We start from the raw sequence: 13,685 nt of genomic DNA, 5'->3' as shown, positions 1-13,685 counted from the left end.
AAACTGCACATGTCATTGAAGTGGCCAGTTACAGTTAAGTGGTACGTAAAAGAGGTACTAGAATCTGTTCAATGAGTGTTCATTTAATAATCACATAAACATGGTGTTTTTACGTAGCAAATTTGTTTTTCCGTTTTCTCCAAAAAAACATCGTAAAAGCTATAATGTTTCACGGTTTAATATACTCCAGAGACCGAGTACTATCAGCTGTAAAAATATCTGCATCTAATAAATTAGGACCTTATATATACCCACGTTAGCACGTCAGCATATGTAATGAGATATTATTGATTGTTATGGGGCAGCCATTAGAAACATTAATCTATTTAAGGAAAACATATAAAACTTATGAAAACGGATTATATCGTGTATAATTACTTTATAATATATCCCGACTTTTCGAACTCTTTACAGCGTTCGTGGTCAACGGGTAACTGAGGAAAATTACAATGTGTAAATAACTTATCTGATCAAAATAGATAAATCTAAATACTAGGAAGTAACACAAAAATATATAAAATATGCCAAATATATAACAATTAACAACACATAAAACCAAAGTCTGGAACCAATTTCCATGTGTTACAGTGAGCAACAAAGTGTATCTCGATTCTCGTGATATAATATCTGTAATCAATTCAGGAAAAACCTACGTGATATAACCTATTTCTATTTATAATTACTCATTTAACGGCGTGCGAAATACGTGGAATGGTTCTTTTGATGAGAGGAAGGATTATTTTTAATGTCATAAGCGGTGGAAAACAGGCAATGGGTCTATTGCCTGTTTTCCAAAAGCCCGATTCGATAAACATCAGACGGAAACAAATAACGACCATTATGGTGCTGTTACACGGGCAACACAGTTGCCAGCAATTCACATACCATTGCCGCGTTTGTTCAATACGCACCAACCAACTATGGAGCAAACCCGGCAACCCGGCACCCGGCGACCCTACTCATAGTGTTGTGTTGCTGCCGGTGAGTAAGGCTGCCAGAGCTCAACGAGGGTGCGGTGTGCTGATGACAGAAGGACTTACGGAACTAACTTGTTCCGTCTATTCCGATGAGTCGTCGGCAACCCGAACCCTCCTTAGAACTTGTACACTCCTTTTTGCTGTGTACTTAACGCAGCAAAAGGGAATGTACAAGTTTCTAATGGGGTGGCAACGCGCATGTGACACTGTTTAAGTTGCAGGCGTCCATAGGTTACGGCGAGGCTTTACATCAGGCGGACCGTATGCTTGTTTGCCACCGACGTAGTATAAAAGTAATAAATGGTATGTGAATTGCTGGCAATTGTGTTGCCCGTGTAACAGCATCACCTTTAAAGAAAATAGCTTATATCCATCTTAAATACTGGCAAACGCACAATTTCGGGTGTCCATGGGCGGCAGTGATCGCTTACCAGGCGATCTGTCTGGTTTGCCTCCTATCGCATAAAAACCCTTATCTTCCTTGAAAAACCCCGTAGTTTAGGAATCACCAAAACTTTCCAGATACGTTAATTTTGAGGGAAATTCAGTCAAGTAACTAAACGAGGATGCACAAGCACCAATCGTGTTATGACCTCACCGCTACGATGCGGGTGTGCGAGAGAGATGGCAATATGTTTTTACTTTGCCCCATTCTTTCCTAGGGTAGAAATGGTAGAGTGCTCATTGTTCGTCCATTTCGATGAATATTTCTTAGGTTATTTCTGATTTTTAACCCCCGACGCAAAAACGAAGGGGTGTTATAAGTTTGACGTGTCTGTCTGTCTGTCTGTCTGTCTGTCTGTGTGTGTGTCTGTCTGTGGCATCGTAGCGGGAACAATTTAATCAAAATAACACATTCAAACTGTCATTTTCAGACACAAGATATAAATTGTAACAAACTACATGATCTGTCAATTGATTGATGACGTCACATAACCGGTTACATTCTAATTCTGCTGAGGTGACGTCACTCAGAGATACGGCTTTGTCTGTGATAAGATTATGGTGTCATTAGCAGGGCATACTGAAAACAATTGCTGCTCTGATAAAGGTACAATGCCAAATAATAATTTATCTTAATAGTAAATCTCAGCATTTGGGGCTCGTATTTACTTTTTATACTTTTTTTATACTACGTCGGTGGCAAACAAGCATACGGCCCGCCTGATGCAAAGCGGTCACCGTAACCTATGGACGCCTGCAACTCAAAGAGTGTCGCATGCGCGTTGCCTCCCCATTAGAAACTTGTACATTCCCTTTTGCTGTGTTAAGTACACAGCAAAAAGAAGTGTACAAGCTCTAAGGAGGGTTCAGGGGGGTTAAGGGGGATTTACCGCGTAGTGAATATGTTATTTAGGCCATTTTTTCAAAGTTGTCCTTGTCCACCCCACTTTTTTTGTAACATGGGTATTTTTTACGCGATTCATACTCAGAATCGAGAGCTCTTCCGATCCTGTGATAGGAGAAAAAAATGTCCCAAGATTTCCATACTTTTTTTCGAACCTTCCATTCCGTTACCGCCATACAAAATGGTAACGGAATGGGAAATAAACCTTGGGACACTTTTTTTCTCCTATAGGATTGAAAGAGCTCGCGATTCTGAGTGGAAAACATATAAAAATTTCCAAATCCAAAAAAAGTGGGGTGGAGAACTTTGAAAAAAATGGCCCATTTATTGTGAAAGCCCATCATTTTAATCTGTACATTATACCATGTCAACCACGCGCGTGGTACCTAAACCTATCATGAAATCAGAAAAAAAAACTATCAATTTCATACGCTACAACACATGTCTCCCTTGAAATAACACAAGTCACAATATTTTAATAACCTTTTTTTTTTAATATTACACACACACACAGATTACACAATTTTAACTGCTGGCATTGACAATTCGTACTGTAAAGAAATAAAGTCCACATCAATAATAGGAGTAGGTCAGTTTATTTATATTGTGTATCTACGTATCAAATTTAACATAATGAGTATAATGACTAATACCTTTGTATGTAACCTTTAAACGCTACATCGCCACTAAACATTACACACATGTGTTTAATGACGTCAACGAATATACAGTCTTGTGGCAATCGGTTTAGATCGATTTTTATTTACAATTACATTGAACTGGACATCAATAGTGCATTTCCAGGTGAAAAGGTGACATTATGCTTCGACTTTAATAAGGGGCCGTCCACATATTACGTCACATAAAATTTCGATGTTTTTGAACCCCTCCGCCCCGTAAGTCCACTTTTTTTGTATCCCTTAAACACGAACTTTTATACTTATTTTTATTTAGTATGGATGACCACTAAGGACGTTTTCGAGTAAAAGATTTAGATTTATATTCATTTATTTCATAATACAAACTACAGTATAAATTGCATGTCAATCTACAAGAATTAGAATTCATATTACGATCGTCAAATACTATAATATAAATAATTTCATAATACCTAGTTCTAAAAATAAACGATTAAACAATATCTAGATAAGATAAGATAACGTCGTTGCGCTTTCCAAACCTTACATGTGCATTTTTATGATTTTGTTTTTATTTGCTATTTGTCAATATTTTTAAAAGCCGCATCTAATACAAAAACAAACAAGTTCAAAATCGAAACAGAGGCGAAGATCACAATTTTAGTATGTGATATGATCAATAAAAAAAGTATACAAGTGTATACAAAACACTTAACAATGTTTTTAAATCCAGTCAATTAACACATATCAGTATTGGTTTGCACTTGTCACATTTTTGTTTTTATTGCATTCTGGCGGTAGATTGAGTTAGCGAAGGGTTATCGAAGTGTAAAATTTGAAATAAATTGTGATAAAGTGTGATTTTTCTGGTAAGTTTATACTTTATTAGTAGCTAAAACAATTATATCGTCACTACTTTTAAAAAATCCCGTATCTCACGCTGTTCCTCAAAGTAAAACGCAATAAGTCTATATGCATTCCATACATACTTACTACAATGTTCGTTTCATTGACAGACGATACAAGGTTTTTTAAAAGTATGACGATATACACTTGTGAGGGTCTTTAAAGATGTATGTATTTTTTCGACATTTTTATAAGTTTACAACTGTTTCGATGTTTGTTGCATTCCTAGAACGGAAAATATATTTCATTTGTTTATTTTATATTCAAAAAGGCTCGTTCTTTCTAGTTAACGCAGTATACAAATTTTATACACCTAATATGTATGTATATTAGGGTGTTTCATTTTTCCAAAATTTTGATTTATCTTTGACTTCGCTTTTAGCCCATATACCAAAAATCAGGGAAATCGGACAATATTTAGAGGTCGCACACTGTGGCAACTTTTGTCTGAAGAAGTTAGTATGGGCGCAGCGCAGGAAAGGCTAGAAACAAAACTTATGTAACTTTTTGTAGTAGGTGGTTTAAAAATGATTTTAATGAAAGTTTTTATATTGAAGCAAGTTCTTTTAAAAAAATTACTAGTTGACGTGGCATTTAGTTTCTAGGCAAGGTTCCTTATGGTATTTTTTTGGGCGCTCGACTTCCTTCTAAGGAACAAGTTTTTTGGTTTTTTGTCCTGTTTGGTTTGGCATGAAGCAGTGGTCTCTCGGCCCTCTCGGGGCACTGATAACAGGATAGGTGGATGATATCAAGCGGCACATTGGCTATCACCAGGTCCGCCATGGACCGGCTCGGCAAAATATGGAGAATCTTCATCACAAATGCCACTAAAATGCGACTTGTCAGGGCATTAGTATCTCCCAATTTTCCCATATTTCTTTACGGTTCTGAGACGTGGACTTCAAGGGAAAAGAAGATAGATTTCCTAGAAATGTGGTGCTGCAGAAGAAAGCTAAGAGTATCCTGGACAAGGTTCAGATGCGATGGACCAGCCAAGTCAAGGCTACACTTAGTGGCCCACTCTACGAATGCGTAAGGAATGTCGATGCATTGTTAAGCTTGCTACCACCCCTGATGTGACGACCACGACCACTCTGCCAAGAGTGTGATGACAAAGAAGAAAACAAGATCGTTCTTTGACTTAAGTATATTGACCGTACTTACCTTTTTGATTTTTGTCTTCGAACTATTTAATGTCCAGGATGTTAGCGATTATTGTAGCCCTGACACCATGTAAAAAAAGTAATTGTACAATCATTGATATAATCATTGATATGTTATTGTCTGTATGTTGTACCTACGCCATGAAATTAGGTAAAAGTTTTCCAACACAACTGTGATGTTAAGTTTAAGGGTAAAGAAATTATGATAGAAAGTTTATTTTATATGTCGGTGTATGAAGAATTTTGTCCAGCACTGTATAGGTAACACAATGAACACATTCCCGTTCAATTTTTTTTAGTTATACACAACGTGACAATTATTATAGGTAGTATATAATTAATTATTGTATAATTATTAAAAAAATAAAAGTAAACACCATGATTATTAATTGTATTCAAAAGTTTTATGCACATAATGCATATAATGTTACCCTTACCTTCAGAAAAGTCTTTAGAACATTATCTTACATGTGCACGATTTGCACATACTTAACTTTAGTGGCACAAACCAAACCAGACATGTGCACAAAAAGTAGTAAAACGAATATAACTACAAAATAGGTCACAATTATGTGTTTCGTTAAATATTATAAGTATAATTATATTTTTTTACAAATTATTAGCATAATTTTGTAGGCTTTCAGCCCGCGACGTTTCGATAAAACCGTTTTTTTCGTCTACTGAAAAGTCATGTCGACACACATGTACATTTTGGAAAGCGCAACGACGATAAGATGTTTATTTGTATAAGTCATGTACATAGGATCTTAAAATTTTACAAATAGCTTCCATGACACCCTGTCAGGGCACACAAATTACTTATATCTAGCTTAATACTAAGTTTCAGGCCATGTAGTTAGTTAATAATTTGGATAGGTGGAATTATTATATAATAATTTTTGGTCATAGCATAATATAATGAGTTAAAGTATTATCTCCTTAATTTAAAGATCGGATCGTCAAATTACACAAATATAACTCAAATTACAAGAAATTCAATAACATATCAATTTATAATAATGCATTTCTAATACTTATTTATCTATTTAACTAAAGTATGTATTTATCTATTTAAGTATGTATAACGTCGCTTAGCACCCATAGTACAAGCTTTGCTTAGTTTGGGGCTAAGTTGATATGTGTAAGGTGTCCCCCAATATTTATTTATTTATTTTTATTTAAGTACCCTTCTAAAATGGATAGTCACAAATTCATTAAGACAGATAAAACAACAGTTCTTAATTAGTGGTGGAAAAAGTAGTTTTACCAGTACGTGTGGTTTTTGTAATTATAATTAAGAACCGCAGATAGTTATTTACTTAATTATAGATCTCTGGGGAGCTAACTAAGGCGACAAAAGTACGCCGGCAAACGATAAACGAAAATAAATATGTATTAAAATTTTGAAAAAACCCCAGACTGCGACATAGTGGACCGATTTTCATAAAAGATGGCTAAGAAGTAAGAACACTCCCGACTAACTCAGCTTTCAGACAAAAAAAAAATCAAAATCGGTTCATCCGTTCGGGAGCTACGATGCCACAGAGACACACAGACAGACAGACAGACACGTAAAACTTATAACATCCCGTCGTTTTTGCGTCGGGGGTTAAAAATAGGCCTCAAGAACAGAAATGATATGTAACGTCACGTGACGAGACCATTTCCCTGCATTATTTATCGATTGACGTTTATTGTAATGTATTATTAATTGTCACCTAATATTGCCAAGGGGCCACACAAGCTAAAGCTCTTTGACTGATGTAAATTTGAAAATAAATCAATTAATTATTCAAAGATAAAAAGATTAAATAGCTTCCCAAATCTGTATGTTACGCCCACTCTATTCTTACACAGATTTATGTGAATCGTATAAAACCTGCTTTAGGTTCTTAGGCGCTTAAGTCGTTTTTCTTCCACAACTGTATTGTACAGTCAAGATGGGCCATTTTTTTCAAAGTTGTCCACCCCACTTTTTTGTAACATGGGTATTTTTTACGCGATTCATACTCAGTATCGAGCTCTTTCGATCCTGATAGGAGAAAAAAATGTCCCAAGATTTCCATACATTTTTTCGAACCTTCCATTCCGTTACCGCCATACAAAATGTATGAAAAAATGGTAACGGAATGTTAGGACACTTTTTTTCTCCTATTAGATTGGAAGAGCCTTCTGAGTGGAAAACACATAACATTTTCCAAATACAAAAAAAAGTGGGGTGGACAACTTTGAAAAAAATGGCCCAGATACCTATTAAATATAGAGGCGGACAAAGCGCCAACAATATGTATCCACAACCTTAACGCTTAAGCAATAAAGTCGTGTATACAGACCACGTGACCCATGACCCCCCGGGGCCTGGGACTTTACCACGTGAACCCCCCCCCCCCCTGGGCACGAAGCTGGATCCGCGCTTGCGTGTATACATATTTTTGGCACGTTTTCCGCATTTATACTGAATCCTTGATGCATAGTCAATAATGGCGTAAGTGACAACGGCCCTAAAGTTCCTTTTGCACGGAGTGCCGCATAGTTTTATGAATGTGTATAACTTAGTATTTGAAAGATTTCACCTGTGCCCTTTGAACTGACCTCAAACAGCTGTTTAGTTACGACTAAAGAATGGAAATGGCTATTTACCTCATTTAAATACTTATTAACATAAAAAATGTGTCATCCTGAAGCAAAAGGTACCTAGTCACGTAAGTTAAGTATAAGGACGCTTTAGAGGCTATTCGTTGAAAGATTCTAGCAAATATCGTCTTTATGGTAAACAACAATGTGGTGATGGTGCCTTTTATTAAAAACTCAAGTCACAAATCTTGCTTGTATGTACTACTTCTTACTTCGTCATTATTTTTCGTGATTTTTAGTCGAGAATAACTCGTCCCTTTCGCACTGCACTTATCAGAAAGAGAGGTCAGACGTTCCGTACTAGCACTAAAGAAAGACATTTGTAGTATTCTATGCCAAAAAGGTCCTTATACTTTTTGTCTTAAAGACTATATTTTATTGGAATTTCAGATACTAGGGCAGGGCTACTCGTACCTTACGCTTTTAGTGCACTAGGAGCATAATAGTACATTACGATACAAGTGCGAAAAAAGGAAGTTCGAAAAGAGTGGCGATAAATTAAAACACGACCGAAGGGAGTGTTCTAAATCGACTCGAGTTACGAATTTCCTTTTCGCACGTGAATCGTACGACGTTTTTCAGTACAGATGACCCTCCGAAGTTTCGACCTGGCATATAATGAACCACTTCTCGCACTAGTGCGTAAAAAAAACACCATCAGCGGGCCGATTTTTGAGTCTCACGCATTCGAATTCAGAAAATTGGCACTGAAAATAATAAGCAAGTCACCGTTTTCAACCGGTATTTTAGTGACAAAATCCCGTATACGAGATTAAAAAATCGCCCCCCTGTACTGAAAAATAGTACATTACAATACGAGTGCGGAACAGTTGTTTTAAATTGTACGTTTACCGTACGACGATTTCAGTACATTTGTAGTTTAGACCCTTTGCAGTTTAGACCTGACAAGATATGTACTACTTGGCGAACTAGTGCGGGAAAAAACACTATATGTAATTATGTACTGAAAAATATGAATAAGCACTTGCACTAGTTATAAAGCACCTTAGGGCGCGGAACGCCACGTTTTCGCAAAAGGAACGGTGACGTCACATCCACACGCGCGTAGCGCTGCGTTTTTATAAATAGCGTCCTATTTTTGGCCTTTATGGGTTAATGATTACATACATATTTAGCCGCCGCGTTGGTATGGGTAAACAGACGGACAATGCGTTTCATTATATTAGGAATAATGTCGTGTGAGTGCTTTTTCATTATCCGATCCGATATCGACCGGTCTGGCTCAGTTGGTGACCCTGCCTGCTAAACCGCGGTCCCGGGTTCGAATCCCGGTAAGGGCATTAATTTGTGTGATGAGCACAGATATTTGTTCCTGTGTCATGGATGTTTTCTATGTATATAAGTATGTATTTATCTATTTACGTATTGTATATCGTCGCTTAGCACTCATAGTACAAGCTTTGCTTAGTTTGGGGCTAAGTTGATCTGTGAGGAGTCCCCAATATTTATTTATTTATTTATTTATTTATCGGATGACTGACCGACCGATATCCCGTAAGTATTTACGATGCCATCTTTGATTTTATTTCTTTTGAAATCCTTCCGACTTCCGATAGTTCCGATATCGCATCGGATTATGAGAAAACGCACTAAGGGTGTGTTAATTTTAATAGTACATTATGACACACGTGCGGAAAAGAGGATGTTGGAAACGAGTAGCGATAAATTTAATCACGACCGACGGGAGTTAATAATTTCCTTTACGCACGTGTACCGTACGACGTTTTTCAGTACAGATGGCCCTCTGAAGTTTCAAACTGACAAAAAAATAACCACGTTGCGCACCAGTGCGGGCCATCTGTACTGAACTTCGTGAAATACACGTGCGGAAAGGAAACTCGCAACTCGTGTCTAACTTCCTTTTTTCCGCACTTCTATTTAATATATATCTGACCAATAAATGAAACTGATATCCGATAAAAAACATGTACCTTGTTTATTTATAAATACCTACGCTACGCCGATTATTAGATGTTTAGATTAGATACCTATTAGATGAGAAGTACTGTAACATGACAAGCGTTTAAAAAACCGCGCGTTTTAACCGCAATGTACACAGTTACACACTATTTTTAAGTGTTTTAAAGTAAGGTACAGCGGGGCAAATCTCGACTGGGAGGCAATTGTAACTGATCAATTTTTTCCATTATTACACTATGATGTTGAGTTCTACATGTATCCACTGATCATGCCTACCATACCACTACCATACTACCATTTTTTTTTTAATTGTAAAACATGGAAAAACTGGACCAGTTACAATTTGCCCCCAGTACCTTATGGCTTAACATACAAAACCTTGGGAAATGCCTATTATATGAGAAGTATAGTATAACTAGCGTTAAAAAAACCGCGCGTTTTAACCGCAATATTACACGATCATCTTAAACACTATTTAAAGTATACCTAGCTTAAACATAAACAACCTGTTATTTTAATACTTCATGTTAAAATAAAGTATTTTACTATCTTACTAGCTTTTGCCCGCGGCTTCGCTCGCATTAGAAAGAGACAAAAAGTAGCCTATGTCACTCTCCATCCCTTCAACTATCTCCATTTAAAAAATCACGTCAATTCGTAAATCCGTTTTGCCGTGAAAGACGGACAAACAAACAGACACACGCACTTTCCCATTTATAATATTAGTATGGATTAACATTATTCTGCCAATAGCTTTATAGGTATTTTACTCGTGTTCATTTTGTTTATGTAACCGTTGTAAACGATCAATACGCCACGAACGATATTAGTAAAATTACTAATGAGAAATTAATTAACCATTGCCACAATTTCTTAATGTTTACATTTTTGTCACTTGTTATGTTCCTACATCTATAGTGCATATATAATGCGTTAATACACTGGTAAATAACAAGCTAACCAACTACAATGCAAAAAACACAAATATAACAAAACATCGATATCGATAGTCGCCCGACGTGGTACAACACTAGCCCTACGGACAACAGCGGCAGGGCCCGACGTAATTACTCTTTATTGCCAACCCTACGTAGGGTTAAAATTAGTTAAAAACAATTAATTTCAATCAATTACACACTTTAAATCAATCGTGATGGTTTTTTACATCATGACGTAAGCAAGGTCGAAAATGGAACGCAGCCATTTTTTTTCATTCATCAAGAAATATTTAAATGCGAGTTTCAAAAACGGACACATAAAATAGGCTTTCATTAATTCCATCAAGGTTAAAGCTGATTGTAATGAAATCAATAATTAATCAATAATCGTTTTAGCAACCGGACATTATTAACGCTAGTTCAGAAAGAGCACGGAAATCATTTTATTTCACTCACCTTAAACGAGGGCTTATCCATGTTTGTAATCCAGACAAAGACACGTATGCACTAACACATCACAAAACGGAGAAAGTATTCGTTAATTAGTCACAACACAATAAGTAGCTTTAAATTTACACATTAGCTTAAAATATGCACTAAATTTAAACACTGTCTTCCAATTATTTTTAGCACATCACAACACAAAAACCTGTTCACTACACGCTGGATCGATTTCAGATAATTTCAAATAACAAATAACAATACTGAAATCCGTGGCATAGTGTCACAATCGCAGTCTTAAAAAAAACTACGCCATGACTACGTAATCGGTGCGCGTACTTTTAATTGTTATATCGTGTTTATATAACAAATGGTTGTTTGTAAATTCTAATTATGATTATTGGAGACAATAAAAACAATATGGCGATGGTTTGACAAAAATATCGGAAACACGCGCGCTTCGCTTTCGTCGCGGGACGCAGCCATCGTCGGGCGCGCTTGGGCCGTATCTGTTCGAAATGCTCTGTATTTTCTTGCCTGCTCGCACGACCTAGGGCTACCACTTGCGTTTTTGGAAACAAAGACGTTTATTTTTTTAATTTTTTTTATATGTTTGATTAAATGTAATTTGATTTTTTTAGGTAGAAGTGTGCATTATTAATAAACTAGGTAGTTTTTAATTCTCATGCATATTTTTTATAAAATATTAATCTTGTGTCAGCACGATGACGTTAATGACTGAATTAAAATTAATTACTTATGTCGGCATAAATATTTCATGATTACAGTACCTAATAAATACCTACTAGTACTACCAAGTGTAGGTACGATAAATAGGTACATTTATTTGGGGTCCGTAGAATTAGAAATTAATATATATTTTGATGTAGTTGTTTCAATTTTACCTATAACATTCCATGAAGAAAAAGTTTTGAGGTTTATAACTGGGTTGGTAATGAACATATGTGTAACATGATATGCTGGTGTACGTATCTACTGATATTGCATCATTAGTTTTCCCTTTGTTTTGTTTTTTTTACACTTTATTGTACAAAAAGTACTACGTATCTAATAATTCATATTACTATTTTTAGTTCATAAATATGTTATGTAACAATATCAACACCTTCAAATGTTCATTACTTATAAGTAAAAAAATCACTCTCTCATTTCAAATACAAAAAGCTAAATCCTTCAATAACTTAAACTGTTGCAAAAATCAATCCTTGAACGTATTAAATAATAATTATAATTTTACCCGATCGAAGATGGCGGTTGGCGGCCCTGCGCCGACCCACACAAGCACACGTATATGTATACATTTTTTACGTAAATATAAATGATTGGCACAGTAAACGGATGGACGTGAGATTCTTTTAAAACTGTCCAAATTACACAGTTTACGAATGCTAACAATGCAATTTATTGTGCTTTATTGTTTCGTAATTACCGTTTTAGTATTGTTTAATTGCGAATCTATTTTATGTACATAAAATATACTACACAGCAAAAAAAAATCCATTTCTTCAAGTCTTATCTTATATTTCATTGTACTGGTTACTGAGACATCCCTTGAGTAGGCTACGGTGACGGCTTACCATCAAGCGGGACGTATTCTTTTGTTCCAATCAACGTGGTACAAAAACACAAAATATTGTCTTTACTACATGTAGTCATGTATATTATTAGTTCACAGACTACACTACAATATGTTACAATAATTTTCTTGAAAAGAAAAGACAATAGATTTTGTAAAATATAGCAAGTGCCATAGCCAGCGGTGCTTAGCTTAGTTTAGTTGCCCACGTGTTCCATCTGCAATGAAATATCAGATATAAATTAGAAATATTTTAAATATTTTTTACGAAAAAAATCGTGATTTCTGAGAATCCTGAGAAATGTGGGAAAGGTCACAGGGTTCATTTATTAGGATATAAATGGTATAATTAACTAAATATGTACTATTAATTTACATATAGGTGACGGAACCCTAAATACTTAATAACAACAGTTTCCTATCGATTATCTCGCTGACATATCGTTTAGATAAGCAACAGTATAACTATTATATCTATACGAGTTTGTAAATCGTATCGCCTCAGGCTGTACTTATTTTATGACTAGCAGCAGTAACAGCTGAATAAATTTAATTAGCCTACTAACAGGCTGCTTATTTTGATCTGAATGATCTGTGCCTATATTTTTTGTTTACATACAACATACAATCACGCCTGTATCCCATAAAGGGGTAGGCAGAACACATGAAACTACTAAAGCTTCAGTGCCACTCTTGGCAAATAAGGGGTTGAAAGAAAACGAAACTGTGACATTGCAGTGACAGGTTGCCAGCCTCTCGCCTACGCCACAATTTAACCCATATCCCACAGTCGCCTTCTACGACACCCACGGGAAGAAAGGGGGTGGTGAAATTCTTAACCCGTCACCACAGCCACACAGGCTTATTATGTATTATATAATTTATATACTACCAGGATACTTATTATGTATTATATAATTTATATACTACAGGATGAAAAGGGATCGTTGGGATAAGGACGTAACCGTAATTTCAACACAAATTATATCATAGTTCATACAAACCTGTGTACTAGTTAAATAAAATATGGTTAGAACTATTTAAATTTTAACTGCGCCCCGGTTAAAAGAGTCCTTACCTAACATTTATATTTGTGTTCTGA

General features: G+C 35.8%; 1 protein-coding gene across 1 annotated transcript in view; it reads right to left on the bottom strand.

Moving 5' to 3' along the window:
- The window catches only part of LOC125240071 (AT-rich interactive domain-containing protein 5B-like), a 95,604-nt gene extending 84,120 nt beyond the window's left edge, over positions 1-11,484 (bottom strand). Inside the window, exon 1 of the mRNA XM_048147917.1 lies at positions 11,002-11,484. Within this exon, the coding sequence (XP_048003874.1) occupies positions 11,002-11,022 (21 nt within the window). The 5' untranslated portion in view covers positions 11,023-11,484. The remainder of the gene's footprint in view (positions 1-11,001) is intronic.
- Between the last annotated feature and the right edge of the window lie 2,201 nt (positions 11,485-13,685).

The sequence above is a fragment of the Leguminivora glycinivorella genome, chromosome 26 (genome assembly GCF_023078275.1).
Source record: "Leguminivora glycinivorella isolate SPB_JAAS2020 chromosome 26, LegGlyc_1.1, whole genome shotgun sequence".
In the NCBI taxonomy this organism is placed as follows: Eukaryota; Metazoa; Arthropoda; class Insecta; order Lepidoptera; family Tortricidae; genus Leguminivora; species Leguminivora glycinivorella.
This window is presented reverse-complemented; position numbering and strand designations above follow the sequence as displayed.